The sequence below is a fragment of the Saccopteryx bilineata genome, chromosome 6 (assembly GCF_036850765.1).
Source record: "Saccopteryx bilineata isolate mSacBil1 chromosome 6, mSacBil1_pri_phased_curated, whole genome shotgun sequence".
Taxonomy (NCBI): Eukaryota; Metazoa; Chordata; class Mammalia; order Chiroptera; family Emballonuridae; genus Saccopteryx; species Saccopteryx bilineata.
Window position 1 is genome coordinate 129,265,551 of NC_089495.1, and position 20,471 is coordinate 129,286,021.

Below are 20,471 nucleotides of genomic sequence, written 5' to 3' on the forward strand. Positions count from 1 at the left end.
AATAAGAATTTATGATCAAGAGATAAACCTCTAAAGCTATTTTCATTATAGTGTGACAAATGGCGGATGCAGAGGCCTCCCCCTTTTGTGTGTCAATACGAGACGTGCTTATGCAGCATCACTTCAGGGGGCCATGGTGTGCTAGGAGCAACTAACTGGTCCTGTCCTAGGGCCGTGGGCAGTGGGGCGGGTGGAAGGCAGGTCCCTGAGTGGATCGGCAAGGCACCATCCTGATAGTGGGTATGACCGTGTCCTGGTCCCCACCTTGAGGCGCAGGTGCAGGTACAGCAGGGTAGGCCTTGCAGTGGCTGCTTTCCAAGAAATGACATTACATTTATCCTTTTTCTTCCTAGTGTGCGTTTTAATAGAAAACTTGTCCCTTTCCAAAATGCCCTTCAGAGGTGACACTGTAATTGGTAAGTGCTTTTCTTCAGTGATTCACATTTTTGTATTTTTTTCCAGAACTACTTCAGATTGAAAAGTTAAAATGAAGCTGTTAGGGTGGTTACACGATATTGGAATACCTGGTTTTTGGGGGTTTTTTTTGTATTTTTCTGAAGCTGGAAACAGGGAGAGACAGTCAGACAGACTCCCGCATGCGCCCGACGGGGATCCACCCAGCACGCCCACCAGGGGTGACACTCTGCCCCTCCGGGGCGTCGCTCTGCCGGGACCAGAGCCACTCTAGCGCCTGGGGCAGAGGCCAAGGAGCCGTCCCCCGCGCCCGGGCCATCTTTGCTCCAATGGAGCCTTGGCTGCGAGAGGGGAAGAGAGAGACGGAGAGGAAGGAGGGGGGGGGGTGGAGAAGCAAATGGGCGCTTCTCCCATGTGCCCTGGCCGGGAATCGAACCCGGGTTCCCCTCACACCAGGCCGACGCTCTACCGCTGAGCCAACCTGCCAGGGCCGGAATACCTGGTTTTGAATTGCTGCCAGAACCTGTTGTAAATGACAAGCATATGCTACATACTCCTCTCAAGAAAACCAGACCCTTCTCACCTCTCAGAGTTCAGGCTCTGTCCTCAAAGCCCTGCCTTTCACAGCTACGCCTAGCACTGGCCGTTTGTGGCATAGGCCCTCACCAAACCAGGGGATGTAGCAGCAAGTGCCAAGGCTGCTCAGTCAGGATATTTGAGACCTGCTCTTGTGGTGGTGGCTAGGCCCCTGTGCAGGTCCGGTGCCCTCAGCAACCCATCCTATCCATGGGAAACAGACGCAGCTCTCAGCAGGCGGGCACTTGCCCGCAAAGGGGCAGTGAGGGACGTCGGGTCCCCAGTACCATGCTGCCTTTGCTCTGCACCCTCTAAAGAACTGCATTGATTCAGCATTCGTTACCAGGTGTTGAATCTGATTGAGCTGACTGGGTTTTTATTGGTGAGAGTTTGGGGACATCATTTGAGGAAGAAGTACAGGGAAAAACCACTTGAGGCTTACAGGTGTAGTAAAAGAATAAAAATTTTCCTATTGTAAGAGTTTTAACATTTCAGCAGCCAAATGACTTTTCCCCTTTAAACTGAGGGCCTTTGGAATTTGTACAGCCTGGAGAATGTTCACTTTAGATTTTCTCTGAACTCATCTTAGTGTTTACCATCTACTTTGATTTAAGAGGTAGAAGATCTATTTGTTGTTGACTTTAATTTCATCTAAATTTTTTTAATCAGGTAAATGATTTTCTTTGTTTCTTTGACAGATGGTTGGCAGTGGCTGATAAATGACACTTTGAGAAATCTCCATCTTATTTCAAGTCATTCTAGACAGCAGATTAAGGTGTGATAAACAAGATTTTTCCAATTGCTGCATTGTATCGAAAGTGACATTCTTTTCAGTGTTTGGCTCACAACTGTGCATTAGGAGTCCCTTTTATACAAGGATGTGATAATTGACAAATGCTGTAATTTTATTTGGACTTCTCAATGGTATGGTCTATATAATTTATGATCAGGAAAACTAATTCAGCTATTGGTGACCAGAATATGTAAGTTTTTAAATTCCTGTTTCTGGTTTTATTTTATTCTTCTTCCAAGTAGTTTTCTTGCACATCAATAATAACTTTCTTTTTATAATATTTTTCTGAAATGAGAAGCGGGGAGGCGGAGAGATAGCCCTCTGGATTCACCCGGCATGCCCACCAGGGGGCGATGCTCTGCCCATTTGGGCCATTGCTCTGTTGCAACCAGAGCCATTCTAGCGCCTGAGGCAGAGGCCATGGAGCCATCCTCAATGCCCGGGCCAACTTTGCTCCAATGGAGCCTTGGCTGCAGGAGGGGAAGAGAGAGACAGAGAGGAAGGAGAGGGAGAAGGGTGGAGAAGCAGATGGGCGCTTCTCCTGTGTGCCCTGGCCGGGAATCAAACCTGGGACTTCCACATGCCGGGCTGCTGCTCTACCACTGAGCCAATCAGCCAGGGCCAATAGTAACTGTTTCTGTAGCTTAGTGGTTCTCAACCTGTGGGTCACAGGTTGAGAACCGCTGCTGTAGCTGAATTCTGCATCCTGTCGAGTTATAGAATTTTAGGGTTGGAAGCTGTGCATGTGATGTGCACAGATGAAAAAGCTGCAGCCCAGAGTCACCACCACACACATTGTGTTGGTCATTTCGGGAGAGTGTGATGTGTCCCAGTGGGCAAGTGCCACAGGTGTTCTATCCCAGGACACGTGAATGTTGGGTTAGCAGGTTTCCCCAAGAAAGGAGAGTGTGATTCTCCAGCCTCCTGTGTATCTTAGCATTTCTACTGGGTTATTAGAATGCTTCCTCAATGTCCTTTTTTTATTTTTAATTTTTATTTTTATTATTACTTTTAGTGATAGAGAAACAGGGACAGACAGACAAGAAGGGAGAGAGATGACAAGCATCATATTTCTTTGTTGCGGCACCTTAGTTGTTCATTGCTTTCTCATATGCCTTGATTGAGGGGCTACAGCCTGAGCCGGTGACCTGTTGCTCAAGCCAGCGACCTTTAGGCTCAAGCCAGCGACCATGAGGTCATATCTGTGATCCCACGCTGAAGCCAGCGACCCTGTGCTCAAGCTTGTGAGCATGCACTCAAGCCTGCAACCCCGGGGTTTCAAACCTGGGTCCTCTGTGTCCCAGTCCAATGCTCTATCCACTGTGCCACTGGCTGGTTAGGCCTTGGTGCCCTTTTTTAAAAGGTAACTTTGTCATTCTGTAGAATTTAACCACAGTGTTATTAGATGAATTTGAATTCCTCAGTGTTGCAAACTTTCCTTTTAAAACACATTGTGATTGATTCATACCAGCAGAGATCACAGTGTAGCCCACTGTACTGATTGGTACAAACAACAACTCTGTGTGATGCTTGTTCTGGGGTACCTCCTGATATTCATGGCCCTTCCTGCCCAGCCCCAGCAGCTCCCTCTCAGGCTGCTCTGATGGCCTTACCCTCAGTCTAGGGGAGTGGAGACAACATATGACTCCTATGTTTGTTCTTTGCTATCTGATCACAGTAGGCTTCCTGAGTTCAGGCTCCTCCTCTATAACTATGGGTGTTTAAGGAGAGGAACTGTGAGTCCCTGTCACCTCCTGTGCTCTGTCCTCCATCCTGCTCTATGTGGCTCTTCCTGGGGTTGGTACTAAGGAGCCCCTTCCTATTCCCAGGGCTCCTGGACACTCTGACTCTTCTCTAAATGAGGCCCTACATGTCCTGCCCAGAGTCCTTACTCATGTCACTGCTGGATATATTACACATACCTTTTCCTTTATTACCTCTGCAGGGAAGGAGAGGTGCCCATCTTATTATTAACTTCACATAAGAGGCACATAATTTGCATTGCATGGAAGAAATAATCAAGTTGTCTATTCAGTTTATTATTGGCAAAGAATATTAAAGTTATATCTGACAGATGACAACAGACAAATGTGCCAGAATGAATGATGTAATTTGGTTTCTGCTTTTTTAAAAATCTGTTTGTTTGTTTTTTTAATTGCTGGCCCATGGCCCTGGCCGGTTGGCTCAGTGGTAGAGCTTCGGCCTGATGTGCAGGAGTCCCGGGTTCGATTCCCGTCCAGGGCACACAGGAGAAGTGCCCATCTGCTTCTCCACCCCTCCCCCTCTCCTTCCTCTCTGTCTCTCTCTTCTCCTGCAGCCAAGGCTCCATTAGAGCAAAGTTGTCCTGGGTGCTGAGGATGGCTTCATGGCCTCTGCCTCAGGTGCTAGAATAGAATGGCCCTGGTTGCAAAGGAGCAACACTCCAGATGGGTAGAGCATCGTCCCCTGGTGGGTATGCTGGGTGGATCTCGGTCAGGCGTATGCAGGTGTCTGTCTGACTGCCTCCGTTTCCAACTTCAGAAAAATACCAAAAAAGTAAAATAAAAAAAATTGCTGGCCCAACTGTGGAACAACCCAGCTGCTCCTGTGGTGCCAGGAGACTGCAGGACCTCTCATGTCCCACTTTGTTTTAGGAAGCAGCTGTCTCAGCCCTGGCCGCTCTCTGCAATGAGTACTACACTGAGGATCCTGGGGAGGTAGACTCCATTGGACACGGTGAGTGGGCCACTGTGCTTGACCATCAAATTCTCCGGGGGCATAGGGGTAGCCTTGGGTTTTGGTTTGGCTCACTCCCACTGCAGTGTGAATGCAGGCCTGAGCCAGGCTGTTAGCAGGGATGTGATGGGCACTGGACACTGTAAGGGGAAAGGGGCTTTGGCTAAAGGGACACGATTTCTCCTGGACCTGCCCCACTCTCCAATCCACCAGTTTGGTACCACTACCCAGAGGAATGTCTCTTCCACTCTGAACTAGTAGCTTCTCCTTTGGTGTCTTGATGTTGGCTTTACCATGTGAACTTTTCCTGGAACACAGTGTTACTCTTTAATGTATAGAATCAGCTAGTACGTATATCAGCAGTACTTACTTAAATTACTTTTTTTTTTTTTAATGAGAGGAGAAGATACTGAGACAGACTCCCTCATGCGCCCTGACCGGGATCCACCTGGCAACTGCATCTGGGGCCACTTGCAATGGAGCTATTTTTAGTGCCTGCGGCAGAGGCTCCACAGAGCCATCCTCAGTGCCTGGAGCCTATGTGCTCAAACCAGTTGAGCCATGGCTGCAGGAGGGGAAGAGAGAGAGAGAAGAAAGAAAAGGGGAGGGAGTAGAGTAGAAGCAGATGGTTGCTTCTCCTGTGTTCCCTGACCGAGGATCGAACCTGGGACATCCATGGACTGGGTTGACACTCTACCACTGAGCCAACTGGCCAGGGCTAAATTACATTTAAAAAAATTTTTTTTAGTGAGAAGAGGGGAGGCAGAGACAGACCCTTGCATGCGCCCCGACCAGGATCCACTAGGCAAGCCCACTAGGGATGATGCTCTACCTATACAGGGCCCTTGTTCCATTGCAACTGGAGCTATGTATATATATTTTTAGTGCCTGAGGCAGAGGCCATGGAGCCATTCTCAGTGCCCAGGGGCCAACTTGCTCTAATCAAGCCTTGGCTACAGGAGGGGAGGAGAAGAGAGAGAGCGAGAGAAGTGAGAGGGGGAGGCGTAGAGAAGCAGATGGGCGCTTATCCTCTGTGCCCTGGCTGGGATTCAAACCTGGGACATCCACACGCTGGGTTGAGGCTCTGGCACAGAGCCAGGGCATTAAGTGACCTTTTTTTTTTGACAGAGAGGGACAGATAGGGACAGACAAGAAGGTAGAGAATGAGAAGCATCAATTCTTCACTGCAGCTCCTTATTTGTTCAGTGATTGCTTTCTCATATGTGCCTTGACCGGGAGGGAGCTACAGCACAGTGAGTGACCCCTTGCTCAAGCCGGTGACCTTGGGCTTCAAGCCAGCGACCTTTGGGCTCAAGCCAGTGATCATGGGGTCATGTCTATGATCCCACACTCAAGCCGGCAACCCCTCGATTAAGCTGGTGAGTCCGTGCTCAAGCTGAATGAGCCCACACTCAAGCTGGTGACCTCAGGGTTTCGAACCTGGGCCCTCTGTGTCAGGCTAAATTACATTTTTAAGTGAGCTCTTCCCTGCTTTGTGCTCTGGAGGTTCTAATTATGTGTAGGAGGAGCTCCTTACCTGTCTTCTTTGTATACCTGTTTTTCCCAATGTAATTGGACCTTCTCATATTTTTGTCCGTTTTCCTGTTTTCTGTTGCTTGTTCTTTAGCACCTCCACTTTCATTATTGTGGTGACTTTTTCTGCTGCTTGTTTTCTAGATCTCTTAGCTCAGAACTGTCTGCTTCAACTTGTCCTCCCAGGCCTCCTGATGCCATGCTTTCTTCTTCATCTTTGTTCTTATTCATAAGCACTGCTTTTATATTTTATGGTAAAATGTGCTTTTAGAATTTTCATTTGCACTGTGGCTGCATCTTTCTGGTGCATGTTCTTGCTGTGTGAAACGTGCTCTTTTCCTCTCCGTGGGGACAGCATGCGTGTTGCTGCTTCACCATGGTCCAGCCCCTGTGTGTTTCCCAGAACTCTCCATGCTGCTGCCCAGGATCTTGTTCACAAGTGTTATTTTTATAGGCTTGTGCTCACATGCTGTGTTCCCTGTGGCACTCCTATCCTGTTCTGGAACGTGCATCACGTTTGCTTCAGATATCTAGGTGGCCCTATGTTAGGTTGTTGTAAGTGTATAAAAATAGTGTGTGCATTAGTTGACTTTCTGTGCTTTTATTCAGACATGTACCTTTTCATAATTTGGTATTCTGACGGACTTTCCAAATTAGTAATGTTTACTGTATCCCTTTATTACAGACAGTTTTTCTTAAAGAGATGATAATGTTATTTTGTATATAGTCTATTTTTTAAAATTGGGATGATTAGGCCATGTTTTGCTTTTTGCCTAAGAAAAGGGTACCATATCACTCATTCTGAATAGAGAAAGAAATTATATTCTGAAGTTAACCTTTGAAACTCATGTGAATTGTGAAAAGGAAGGGCAACGTCTTTTTCTCATGCTGTTACTGATGTGTATTTTGTTAAGTTCCACCAAAGATGTCAGTTTAGTGCATGTACAGATAGGGTTGCAGCTTTATTTTTTTCTATCCTAGTCTGTGGAGATGTAAGGAGCCCATTACTGAGGGTTTTGTTTACGCATGTTCCAAATGTCATGCGTTGTTGAAATTGAAGCAGTGACAGCAGGAATCTCTGGTTATAAAAGATAGGACAAAGTAAGTGTCTACCTCCCTTCACCTTCCAAGCTGCCCTTCTGAAGAACAGGTCTGGTTGTTCATGTCCCTTCTAGAATGTTTAATCCCGCCCTGAGCTCCTGGTGCCCTTTCTCGTTTCTCCCTCTCAAACCTCTGTCCAGTTAGTTGTCCAGTTCTGATGACAGGCTTTTCCTGTCCTGGGAGATGTAGGCTTGGCTGCTGCTTGCACTCTGCCTGACCGCAACATGGAGGGTGTCCGTGGGGCCCATTACACTGCACTGTGTCCTCTTTGGCACAGGGTTTTCTCTCACTTATGAGGAGGGCATCCTTTCTACAGTAAGCCTTTGTGTTCTTAGTGAATGGCAATGAGAACTATGACTGTGTGGACCATGCTTAAAACCATCTTGGATTTGTTTTTCTGAGTGAAATCATTTGTTGAATTTGATTTATACCACTTTGAAAACACACCTGCTTTCAAACTCTGAAGTAGCTTCTCCCTTCTTTCTGAAATGTCAGGAGTGTGAGGAAAGCTTGGATAGCAGTGGCTCACCTTGTGCTTCTTTTCAGAGGGACTGATAGAGCAATATCTCAGCGAACTTCAGAGCCCAGAGGAGATGACACGCTGTGGCTTTTCGCTGGCCCTGGGTGCTCTTCCATGCTTCCTCCTGAGAGGCAGGCTCCAGCGGGTGAGTCTGGGCTGAGTGTGGAAGGGGCGTCCATGTGAGATGGTGTGGCTTAAGTTTAGGCAGTGTGTGTGAGACCATACACATGAGCCCTGGGACATGGCCACCTATTAGAAAATCCTTGGTGTTTGTGGTTGGGAAATAGTGCCACCTAGATAATCTGAAGCAAAACCAGCCCCTGTGTCTGTGAGAAGAGGGGACAGGGAATGACACTGATGGTGTTTTTTTTTTTCATTTTTCCGAAGCTGGAAACGGGGAGGCAGTCAGACAGACTCCCACATGCACCCGACCGGGATCCACCCGGCATGCCCACCAGGGGGCGATGCTTTGCCCCTCTGGGGCGTCGCTCTGTTGCAACCAGAGCCATTGTAGCACCTGAGGCAGAGGCCACAGAGCCATCCCCAGCGCCCAGGCCATCTTTGCTCCAATGGAGCCTCGCTGCTGGAGGTGAAGAGAGAGACAGAGAGGAAGGAGAGGGGGAGGGGTGGAGAAGCAAATGGGCGCCTCTCCTGTGTGCCCTGGCCGGGAATCGAACCTGGGACTCCTGCACGCCAGGCCGACGCTCTACCGTTGAGCCAACTGGCCAGGGCCTGATGGTGTTTTAGAGGCTGGTAACAGTCATGTGAAAGGGAAGACTGGGGCGGGAAGCTAAACTCCAGTTCTTAGGAGGGGAAGCTATTGTTTGGTGTAGAAACCATTCCTACCGCATCTGGAAGTGGCTGCTCGCTCCTATAGCCATGATTGAAGGGTGCAGGGTCTGGTTCAGTGTCCTTGCTCCAAATGTTCCTCCTATGCCAGGAATTCCTCCTCTGAAGCATATCTGATCTCTGAGAGGAGTTGTCAAAGGGCCTAGCACCAGGGCCCAGGTTTCTTGGAACAGCTCTGTGTTCTCAGCCTGAGGAGGAGGTCCCTGCTTCTCAGGATTCATGGGGAGGTCTCTGCTTGCTCTTGGAAAGACAGACAATTTGTCAGGTGGTGGTGGTGGTGGTGGTGGTGGTGGTGGTGGTGGTGGTGGTGGTGGTGGTTTGGGACAGAGAAAAAGGGGCAGAGCACTGCTCTGGGCAGAAACACCTGGCCTGGTTGCACAGAACTTGGATGAACCTTGTATACTGAGGAGTACACTGGAGACAGGGTCACTCGGGGCATGGAGCTGGTCCTGCTGACTTAAGCTTTGCCTCAGCATCCGTCTAGTTTCCATTGTCCGTGACTATGAAGGGCTAAAGGTGTTTCTTCTGTCACCAGCTCCATTTGAAAGCTGTGAGCAGGGAAGGCGGAGGCTTGTTTCAGCCTCACTGAGAACTAGGCTGTGTCTCTTGATCCATTTCCTGTACCTAAGGCCACTCACAGCCCTCACCCCTGGGAACAGGTGCCCTGTGTTCTCCTCCCCACCTCCCTTTTTCTGGTTGACCAGCCTCCTCGGGTTTGCCCTGAAGTGTGTGCCGTGAGCTCTGTAGCCTTGGCCTGTCCCCATCGGGGTCAGCCATTGCCTGTCACCCAATTTGGTCCTAAGCATCCTACAAGAGTATGTGCCTGTGGCCACTGGTTGGGCACATCCAGCCAGAAACTGCAGATCCCTACAGGCCTCAGTCACCAAACTCCTATGTCCCCTTCCCCTCAACTGAAACATTGGTCACGGTCCTGCTGCCCATAACCCAAATGCCCATGCTTCCAGTTGCCTAGGTACATGTCCCTCACCTGTCATCTTCCCCTAGCCCCCTAGCCCATTATACCTTGGGGTCCAGTGCACCAGATGGATTTACATGCTAATGAGACAGGGATAGACTGTCTGAAGCTCTCACACTGGAGCTTATCCATCTAAAACACCTGGCTTAGAACTGACCGTCCCATTGAACAGCCACAGATCAAGTTACAGGAGCTGCTGCATTTCTGGCTCCAGGCACTGGGACAGACTGGGGCAGGTTCTTGCCCAGGTTAAGGCAAGGCCTGCAGAGGTCACCTGGGCCCTAGGCCCCACAGAGGGAGAAGCTGGAGGTGACCGCGGCAGACTCATGGTGCTCTTTCTGGGGGAGTGCAACACTAGGGCCACGTTTGCACTTGCATGAAAAGTACACTTATGTTCGATGGTTTGTTGATGACTGGTCATTGCTTTTCAGGTTCTAGAAGGGTTAAGCTCTGTCACCCACATTTCTCCCAAGGATATGAGCTTTGCGGAGTCCAGGCGGGATGCCTTGAAGGCAATTGCCAGGTGAGTCAGCAGCTCCTCCTCCCCAGTCACTCTCAGGTCAGCAACCCTGAGTGCTGTTCATAGCTGGTTTGTTAGGAGCCTGGTCTCAGGTGACAAATCTGCTTAGAGGCAAATGTTGTTATTTTTTATTTTCTAGTTTCTTCTGTTTTCATAGGATTGTCAAAGAATATTTCCAACTGAGAAGTTTATTAACAATTTGTCTTAATTATACAGAATGGAACAAAATATATGTAATAATTAATATATATTTGCTTGTCTGGTGGTTGTGCAGTGATACAGCATCAATCTGGGATGCTGAGCACCCAGGTTCGAAACCCCGAGGTTGCCAGCTTGAACATGGGGTCACCGGCTTGAGTGTGGGATCATTGACATGATCCCATGGTTACTGGCTTGAGCAAGGGGTCACTGGCTCGACTAGAGCCTCCTGGTCAAGCCACGTATGAGAAGCAATCAATGAACAACTAAAATGCTGCAAATACAAGTTGATGTTTCTTATCTCTCTCCCTTCCTGTCTGCCTGTCTGTCTTTTATCTAACGAAAAAACCCCAACAAATCATTAATACAATAATAAACTTTCCAGTATCCACAGCTGTAAACCTACTTTTGCCCCACCCTGTAAGGAACATTAAATTCGTAGTGTGATCACTTCTTCACTTTAGGAAACTAGACCACTTCAAAGATTGGCAACCTTGAGGGAGGAGGAAAGGACACATGCAGATTGATCTCCAGCCCTTGGTCACAAATGTGCACCCCTCTGACGTGCTGTCCTTTCTTCCCACAAGCACATCAGAGGACCAGCTGTGTGGAGCCCACACATGGTCTTGTGCACTAATGTCACATTGTCCCCTTTCTGCCTAGATGGAGGGTTGTGGAGTCTGGTCACAACTGGCCTCACTCTGCCCCTTTTAAGCTGCGGACACTAGAAAACGTGATTCTGGAGGAGAGCACTCTGTTCTAAGTGTGTCCTGTGAGGAGGGTCACGTCAGGTCTGGCAGAAAGGCTGGATGAGACGCACAGACGGGCTATCTTATGCTTCTGATTCCAGGGTCTGCCAGACTGTCGGTGCGAGAGCAGAAGGGTCCCCAGATGAGGTCGTGTGCAGAAAGAATGCTTCCCAGGTGTACTGTACGCTGCTGGACTGTCTGAGCGACTACACCACTGACAGCCGAGGGGACGTGGGCGCGTGGTAAGGCAGCCTGCCTTTAGGTGTTCCAGATTGTTCCAGACTTCTCACAGGTCAAGACAGAAGGATGGTGGGTCTTCATTGGTACAGTATTTCAGCTACTGCTGTGGCTGCCCTCAGAGCAAAAAATAGGGAGGAATCCATTCAGGGTCACACACACCCCTCCGAGGTTCTCCCACTCCAGTGTCCTGAGGCCCAGAGTCAGCCCCAGAGGCCCAGGCATGCTGACTGTGCTGGTGATGGGGACAACCTCGTCCTGGTGTAGAATCTGTGCATTGTTAATTCTGGGAGCAGGTCTGAGTTCTGTGGTGTTTGGTCCTTTTTCAGAGATTCCCATTCTCTGTAGAAAGTCTTTTATTATTTTTTCTACCTTTTTCTCTTTTTTCTTCCAACATGTTTCTAATGGTTTATTTTAAAGATTCTACCCATTTATTCTAATATTTGTCGCCTGTGGGTCTATTTCTGTTGTGGGTCTATTTCTCTTACTACTTTAGCGTTTGTTTTGTTTTTTTTTTTTACATTTCATTTTTAACTAAGAAACCATAAGTTCATAATTGTAGAGGCTTTGGTCTGTGTAATTTCCTGTGAGCAAGTGTTAGGTTTCCTTATGTCAGGCCTGTGTTGTGTAGTCAGGTCACCGACTGCCCTCAGGGCTGGGGTTTTGCTGGCCCTTAACTCGGGTGCAAACCCCAAGGTGTGCCTGTGCCCACAGCCCTGACTGAGGGGCCTCAGACTCCAGGTTCTTCTTTCTGCACATGAGTCCTCCCAGCTGCTGGCTTCCAGGATTTGGGGCTCTTACCTTGTGCTTGACCAGTTAGGAGTCGGCCAGGGCCTGAGTTGTGTGTGCAGGTTTGGGACCCCAGTGTTCTTCCCCCAGCCTTTCCTTGTGAGTGATTTGTTTACAGAGATGGGAGTCCACAGACGAGCACTCTGTCCTCCCTCCTCCCATGCTCTGCCTTTTCCTGGCGCCTCCAGAGGTCATCTGTCCTTAGCAGCAGCTGGTTGGAGGCCACATCTGGTATCTGAGCCCATCCAACTTGTGTCAGCCTCTAACCTGTGTCCTGTTGCTCCTCTGAGCACCCCTGTGCCTGCACTCAGCGCCTCACTTACCAGTCCTCCCACGGGTGTAGGTGTATATTCGTGTTACCACTCATTGATCCTAGCAGCACAGGCCATCTCCCTGATGTGTGGCACCCTCCCTGTTGGGAGGGTGGGTGCCCCAGGCCTGTGGGAACTGCTGGCCCTGAAGAAACCAGGCCATTGTGTCTGTGATCCCTGTTTCCCACCCGTGTCCTGGCTGGGTTGAATGTGTGTTATCCCAGTTTTAAAACACTGCTTTCACTCTGGAGTTTGGCCATCCATTGTGGGCTCAGCTTTTCAAATTGTGTAAGTTTGTTTCCTTTCATGGGAGCTGCTGTGGACAAGTTTCTTCAGAGTAGACAAGAGTCCTTCTGATCTGGAAGACCCTTAGGTAGCAGAAACATGAGCTGCTCTGTGTACCTCTACCCCCGGAAAAGCTAGAAAGCCCTCAAAGTTTTCTGCTGGGAAAAAGAAGCTGTGTAGAGTTGGGTGTGTTTTGCATTTAAAAGTTAAGAAAATTGATGCTGTTCTTGTGTGAGCACTCGTGATAGTTCGCTGGGACCAGGTTGTCTGCGGAACACACCGTGTTGGCCCGTCATGGGAGAAAACTTCCCTAGAGGAAGGGCAGTCAGCTGCCTATGCTGTTTTGTAGATGCTTCCCTTGACATGTGGAGTTCAGTCTCTGAAACCCTGGCTGAAGGCGTCAGAGTCCCCCTGGCCATGTGTGGCTGTTGGTCACCTCAAGCTGGCAAGCGATCTCTTCATCCCTTCTTTGTCCCTACAGGGTTCGTGAGGCCGCCATGACCAGTCTGATGGACCTGACGCTTCTCCTGGGGAGGGACCAACCAGAGCTGATCGAGGCTCCCATGTGAGTGTTCTCCCTGCCCCGATCTGGGCCTGGAGAGTCTGTTCTCTGTTTGTCTCCTGACCCCACGGCTCATGCCCAGGCCTCCCCCTTCATTGAGGCTCAGGCCTGTTGGAGGACAGCCATTCTGGGCGAGGCTGAGGCAGGGTCCACTTCTCAGCTTTGGGCCCTTGTACCTTAGTGCCTGCTCCAGCTGGGAGCCTGGCTGTCCCCTCTACTTTCAGTTCCCAGGACATGGGGCTGCCCCTGGGCACCTCACTTGTGGAGTCTTCATGCCCTTCTGCCGAGCTGCTGTGTCTATGGTGGTCCTGTTTCCTGAGCCCTTCCCTCCGTTCACCCCATGCTTCTTTGTGTCCCACTTCTCGTCCTTTTGTGCCTCCTCAGCCTGTGCTGCATCACCACCTACTGGAGCCCTGTGTGTCTTCATTGCTTCTATCCAAGACCTTGTATTTAGGCTTTAGGCTTTGGGGTATCAGATCAGCTGTAGTGGGGCCCTGCCCTGTCATCGCCTTCATTTGGGAGCTGTGCTAACACTGGGCTCTTGGTTTGCAGCTGCCAGCGGGTCATGTGCTGCCTGGCCCAGCAGGCAAGTGAGAAGATTGACCACTTCCGTGCGCATGCCGCCCATGTGTTCATGACACTGTTATACTCTGCCGTTCCTAATATACCCCATCGGGAAGAACTAGAAAAGCTCTTTCCCAGGTACTGAGGGACCGGGTGCCCCATTCCTGGTGGGATGGCAGGCCCCTCCAGCTTGTGACTCTCTTGCAGGTCTGATGTGGTCTCTGTCAACTGGACTGCACCATCCCAGGCCTTCCCTTGCATCACCCAGCTGCTGGGGCTGCCCGCCTACCGATACCATGTGCTGCTGGGGCTGGCAGTGTCTGTGGGTGGCCTCACAGAGTCCACGGTGAGGACATGTATGGCCTGCCCTCTTCTCAGAAAAGTGACTTTGGGTGGGCGTCTGTCCTGGGGCTGGGGTGGCACTTTCCTGAGCAGGAGCCAGGGACTGGGCTATGTGCTCCAGGTGCTGTGCTCTTCCTCTTCCTGTGGGGTGTTCACCTGGGGAAGCCAGGCCGTTTGTGCAGCTCCTTCCCCTGGCCTTGTGCTCCTAGGGAAGGGTCCCCAGGGCTGCTTAGAGAGCCATCACCTCTGATGAGGGGCACTCGGGGATTAGGACTGTTACTGTGAACTCCTGTCTGTGCTGCTGACCCTGAGGTCTTGTGCCGCTGTCACGAGGTGCACGGCATGCGCATCCTGTGCTGGCCACATGTGATGCCAGGTGCCCACTGCTGCTGGTTTCCTTTTCTTCTGTGTGCTGTCTTTTGGAGAAGTCTCTTTTTATTTTCCGTTGTCATGTCTTTGCTGGCTCGGTGTTCATATGCTCCCTGACCTTTAAAGGTGTCAGTTTGACTGCAGAGCCCCTGCCACCCCAGTGCCCATCCCTATGCTTCCTCTGGTGCTGCTACGGAGGCTGCTGTCCCCTCTGCGTGGTTTGTGCCAGCCTGTGGTTCTATTGCGATAGGTCCTGTGGGAATTCATTGTTTTCTGAGTTGGTGGGCTCAGAGTTCTTGGCACTTTGGGGACAGTCTCAGCCCCGGACCTGCCCTCCCACCCCCCACTGTGCTCCTGTTCTTGCGTTCTGTCCATGTCCATCCTCTGCTGTTCACTAATCTCCAGGTTCTACACTTCTCTTTCGCATTCTGAAGGCTGCTGTTTCTCTCTCCCTGTGACATTTTGGTTTCAATGATTACTGGTTTTTTATTACCAATTATTCACTTTGTTAAATCTGTTTCTCATGCTTTTTCATCATAGGCTCATTTTCATAATTGCAATTTTCTTTATAAGTCAATTTGTAGTATTCTTCTCTGTTCTGTGTCTTTTAAGCGCAGAGCCAGCAGCCTGGGGCAGGTTGAGATCTGCTTTCTACTTCTGCTAACTCACTTGTGTGACCTGCCCTCTCTGTTTGGTAGTCAGAGGGAAGTTGCCTATACACACCAGCTATGGGCAGCCTCCAAACTGCTGGGCACACTGCCGGGCTGGCTGAGCTGCAGTCTGCTCTCAGCACTTCTCTTCCCTGTCAGCTGGTAACTGCTAGCATCCAGCATCAGGGACACCCTGGTTGTCTGATGTTACTGTGTCACTACCTCCACTGCTTGCTGTGCAAGGGGTCACGCCCTCTCCCCTTTTCTGTCTGCCAGGCCCGCTCCCACATTGGGTGTGGTGCCTATGAGGAGGGTCTCTGAGCCTAGCAGTGCCTCAGGGGTCTGTGGTATGAGTTTGGAGTGAAGGTTTCAGAGTGTCTGGCCACTCATGATGCCAGGCTCTGGTATCCTGACCTGTTTCCGCTGTAGACCCTTGACCATCTCCACTGTGGACAACTTAGGGGTTGTTCTGGGCACTGAGTTACAGCATGTGAGGGTTAGTCTGTGCTGCCACCTCGAGGGAAGCATTTCTAGTTCAGGCATGTGCCCCGTGGCTCTGCTGTCACTCTAGTCTCACCAGCATTGATCTTCGCCCTCTGTACCTCAGTCTCCTCTGATCCTGAACACGTTGAGTCTGTTGCTGCGGCCAACCCAGGGGCAGGCGGGGGACAAGGAGGTGGGCAGTCTCATGTGGTGCAGGAACATGCCCCTGTGTTTCAGGTCAGGTACTCTACACAGAGTCTGTTCGCTCACATGAAAGGGATTCAGAACGACCCACAGGCCCTGGAGGGCTTCAGTAGGACCCTGCTGCAGGTCTTTGAGGATAACCTTCTGAACTACAGGTAAGTGGTGGTACTATTTCTCAGACCCCCTGGGTTTTAAGGGTGGGGTGGGGCAGGCATAGGTGAGGGACATGAACATAGCCAGCCAGGTCATTTCTGTGCCACCCTGTCACCTCTCTGGGGCCCCTTGCAACCTGCACTTTGGGCCATTGGGATTAGGGTTTTTGTACATGTTGCAAATAAAGATGACAATACAATGTGCCTGTGGTGCTTTCTAGGTCATGTTTCCAAGCCCACGTGGCAAAATACCGCACATGAACATGACATCTGAGCAGCAGCGAGCTTGGTCAGCCAGGACTGTGCTGTCATTGTGAGAAATAGGACCTTTTTGCTAAACATTTTACTCCAGTGTTTTGCTAACTGCTTTCCCACGAAGGCAGAGTGTAGACTCTGTGGGCCCTGAGCTCAGCCCTCCAAGAGGGTTGTTGCTGGACTTAGTTCTCAATGTTCTTGGGGCAGCTGGGCCCCTGTCATAGCAGTGTGGTTGAAAGTCTCCCTGGATCCTCAGCAGCCCATCTTGTTCATCTGTCCTGTCTGTGGGAAGCACGGACGCAGCTCGCAGCAGAAGCTCAGCCCTGTGGCCTTTCCTCTTTTTGTAAACAGCCCTTGGCAGGTGTGAAGGAGCTCTGATGAAATGGATATAGAACAGGGAGTATTTTTTCTGTTTTTTATTTTTTTTAAGCAAGAAGAAGGGAGATAGAGTCCCACATGTGCCCCAACCAGAATCCACTTGGTAACCTTGTCTTGGGATGATGCTTGAAACAACCAAGCTCTTTTTAGTGCCTGAGGCTGATGCTCAGACCAATCAAGCCACTGGCTGCAGGAAGGAAGGAGGGGGAGAGAAGCAGATGGTTGCTTCTCCTGTGTGCCCTGACTGGGGATCAAACCTAGGACATTCATATGCTGGACTTATGCTCTATCCACTGAGCCAGGTGGCCAGGGCCAGTGTTTTGTGGGGTTTTTTAAGATTTTATTTATTGGTTTTAGAGTAAAGAGATAAGTGGGGGGTGGGGATGGAATGGGAATCATCAACTGACAGCAGTTGCTTCTTGATTGTGTCTTGGCCAAGCAACCTGAGCTTTTGAACCAGTGACCTCAGCAATCCCAGTCAACGCTTCCTCCACTGCGCTACCACAGGTCAGGCAAAAACATGCAGTTCGGACTCATGTCACCATTTACAAAACTATCACCATGGTCAAGACACAGCACCCACATACTAGGTGCTTCCTAACCCTCTACTTTCCACCTCCCTCGCTAGAAGGCAACAACTGATGCCTTCTGTCACCATAGTGTAGTTGGCGTTTTCCAGAATTTTAAGTGGATTCATGTAGTGTGCACCCTCTGTATGTCTGGCTTCTTGGGTCCAGCACAGTTATTTAGTCACTCTTTATAGTGCTGACTTTTGTCCTTTTGGGTGGTTACACTCAATCTCTCTTTTCACCTGGGACAGGCATTTGGGTCGTTTCCATTTGAGGCCGTTACAAGGGGACGATGAATATTCATGAACAAGTCTTGTGGACGTCTCTCTCATTTTCTTCTGGATAAAGGCCCAGGGCCAGACTGGCTGGGTCATGTGGTTGGCGAATATTAAACTTCTTAAAAAACTGCCAGCTGTTGTCCAGAGTGATTGTGCCACTTAGATTCCTGCAGATACCATCTGCACATTACCGGTGCTCCTATTGTTACCCAGAGTGCAGCACCCTGCGGTCTGTACTCTCCCTGTAGCTGTCCTGACCGCTGTGGTGACGCGTCCTGGCTTCAGCACACGCTTCCCTCCTGGCTGAGATGTGGAGACCTTCTCGGAGTTTGTCAGCCATCTGGAGTGATGTGCCTGCTCAGATCTTTTGCCTGTTTTTTTTCTCTTGTGAGTTTTGGGTTTTCTCTTAGGTCCTGGACCAGTGTCTGCCAGATGTATGGCTGCAGCTTGTCTTTCTCTCTCAGCAGTCTCCCACAGCAAGGGCTTCATGTTCTGATAACTCAGTTTTTCCATTTGTTCTTTCAGGATTGTGTTTCTCATGTCACATCTAGGAAATCTTTGCCTGACTCAAGGGTGCAAAGCTTTTCTCTCATGTTTTCTTGTGGAGGTTTTATAGTTTTAGGCATTATGTTCTGACTTGGAAATCTGTCTGGGGTGAGTTCTGTGTGATGCGGGGCAGTCCCTGCCCACACGTTGGGTGTCAGGTGTTCCTGCACGAGGTGTTGGAGGCAATCAAGTCACTGCTTGGTTCTTGCGCTTTCAGTGGAAACTGGATATAGGAGCTCGCTAGGACCCTCTGTTCCTGACCACATGACTCACCTTTACAATCTGAACGTTACCATAACATTTGAAGTTGAGCAGTGTTAGCACTCCTGTCTTATCTTACCATGGTGGTGGGGTTTCTCTCTCTTTTGCGTTTCTATATGAAGCTCAGAAAGGGCTTCCCATTTTTGACAAAACACCCTGCCAATGATTTGACTGGGCTGTGCCCTTGCAGGATGCTGGAATCGTCACAGTGGAGATTCCTGCTGTCCACATGCCTTTCCTTCCTCCCATGTTTTGGCACCTGGGGTCTCACAACATGCCCTCTTTCCTCAGGGTGTCTGTGCCGCTGCTCAAGATGCTGGACCAGATGCTGGCCAACGGGTGCTTTGACGTCTTCACCACGGAGGAAGAGTGAGTGTTCATTTTCTTCCTTCGCCTGTGTCACCTTCCTGCTTAAGCCTTGTAGTTCATTCACCTGTTAAAAAAACAGTGATTGGGTCCAGGGATCAGAATTCTAGGGATAATTTTTCCATGTGTTCAGGATTAGTTTTTACATGCCCCATAAACGCCCCAATATGAGGCTGACATTAGATGGCTGGTGGGAGGAGCAAGTGATAGGGGCCTGTGCTTGTTGCAGTGGACAGAGCGGGAGGCTGGCTGGCTGGGCACAGGACTAGGTCCAGGGCGCCTCCCACCTCTGCTGTGCTAGGGTTCCTCCACTGCCCGACCACAGGTGCAGCCACTTACTAAGTCTGCCCCTTGTCTGTGAGCTCTGCATTCCTGGGTTGTCAGGGGCCACAGTTTCTTGCTGCTTTGCTGATGATCCCACTGGATCTCAGACCTTGTGGGTTTGGCTCCTGGGCTGGATCTCTTGTGTCCTATGGATTTGAACTTCCTGTTGGAGGTGTTTCAGTGACTTAGAAACAGCTTTGAAAGTGTCAGGTGGCTCCTGAGCAGCGTTGATTTTCTTCTACTTTTGAGGTCTGATCACTACATTGTGTCCTGTCTGGTGGTGGCAGTATACAGATAGTGTCCTGTCATCATCTGAGTGGTCCTTGCTCCAGCGTGGGCAGGACCTTGCACTCAAGTGCTGAGTAGACTCAGGCAAATCTTTAAGGGTCCTGGGAAGCCCCCTCCACTCTGGCACTCATCCTTGTACATGGCTCAGGGTGGCATGGGTTCTAGATGGGTCCTCTCCACGTCTGTGTGAGCAGTTACAGGCTCACCTCCTTCCCACACCTCTGTGCACCCTGTCCTTTGCAAACTGCTATCCCACAAATTTTGCTTGGTTTTTACTTGTTTCAGGTCTGGGGTGGGGGAATCTGGTCCATTTCTCGATATCTGCTGGGACTCTCAAATGGTCTCTTTTTTGAGAGCAGTTCCCACATTCACAGAATTGCCCAGCTGATAGCATCCTTGCTAAGTATTTTGCTTAAGATCTTAACATATTTTTCTGGTTTTCATAAAATAGTAAGAGAAAACATCTGTTATAAATGTAGATCTTTAATTTTCTATAGTTTTGTCTATTTTTGCTTTATGTATTTTAAGGTCTTATACAGAATTTTGGTACATACAAATTTAGGATTAAGTCTTAATATTAGATGACCCTTTTCATTTGGGTGACATTGTTTGGTCCTGTATTATCAATGTGGCTGTCCAGCTTCTTTCAACTTTGAACTGTATACTTTTTCCCGTTCTTTCACTTCACTTGCAGTATTTTCACATTTGTTTTTGGTATGTCTCGTGTGTGTGTGTGGGTGTGTGTGTGTGTGTATGTGTATGTGACAGAGACAGAGAAGGACAGATAGAGACAGACAGACAGGAAGGGAGAGAGATGAGAAGCATCAATTCTTTGTTGCAATACCTTAGTTGTTCATCTGTTGCTTTCTCATATGTGCCTTGATGGTGGGGGGGCCTATAGCAGAGCAAGTGACCCCTTGCTCAAGCCAGTGACCTTGGGGTTTCAAACCTGGGTCCTCTGCGTCCAATCCGTCGCTCTATCCACTGAACGACCGCCTAGTCAGGCTGTTTTTGGTATGTCTCTTATTAGCAGTAGTTTTGTAAAAATTCCGTCTGTCTTCACTGGATTGTTTAATCTTATCACTTGTTCTTAAGTCTGTATCTTAGGATGTTTCCACATTTCCCTTCCTTCCCTTTTAAAAAAAATTGATTAGGCCCTGGCCGGTTGGCTCAGCGGTAGAGCGTCAGCCTAACATGCATGAGTCCCGGGTTCAATTCCCGGCCAGGGCACACAGGAGAAGCGCCCATCTGCTTCTCCACCCCCCCTCCTTCCTCTCTGTCTCTCTCTTCCCCTCCCGCAGCCAAGGCTCCACT

General features: G+C 49.7%; 1 protein-coding gene and 2 non-coding genes across 6 annotated transcripts in view; all 3 read left to right on the plus strand.

The window, feature by feature from the left end:
* TBCD (tubulin folding cofactor D) overlaps window positions 1-20,471 on the plus strand; it is a 202,336-nt gene that overhangs the window by 168,638 nt on the left and 13,227 nt on the right. For all 4 annotated transcript variants that reach the window (XM_066236166.1, XM_066236169.1, XM_066236167.1 and 1 more), the window contains 11 exons: window positions 354-416; window positions 1,689-1,765; window positions 4,417-4,498; window positions 7,679-7,797; window positions 9,909-10,000; window positions 11,046-11,186; window positions 13,048-13,131; window positions 13,681-13,830; window positions 13,900-14,038; window positions 15,774-15,895; window positions 18,471-18,548. In XM_066236166.1, coding sequence (XP_066092263.1) covers window positions 354-416; window positions 1,689-1,765; window positions 4,417-4,498; window positions 7,679-7,797; window positions 9,909-10,000; window positions 11,046-11,186; window positions 13,048-13,131; window positions 13,681-13,830; window positions 13,900-14,038; window positions 15,774-15,895; window positions 18,471-18,548 — 1,147 coding nt within the window. The remainder of the gene's footprint in view (window positions 1-353; window positions 417-1,688; window positions 1,766-4,416; window positions 4,499-7,678; window positions 7,798-9,908; window positions 10,001-11,045; window positions 11,187-13,047; window positions 13,132-13,680; window positions 13,831-13,899; window positions 14,039-15,773; window positions 15,896-18,470; window positions 18,549-20,471) is intronic.
* On the plus strand, window positions 3,952-4,027 carry TRNAI-GAU (transfer RNA isoleucine (anticodon GAU)). Its single transcript has one exon. It is a non-coding gene; the product is annotated as a tRNA-Ile (tRNA).
* On the plus strand, window positions 20,312-20,387 carry TRNAV-AAC (transfer RNA valine (anticodon AAC)). Its single transcript has one exon. It is a non-coding gene; the product is annotated as a tRNA-Val (tRNA).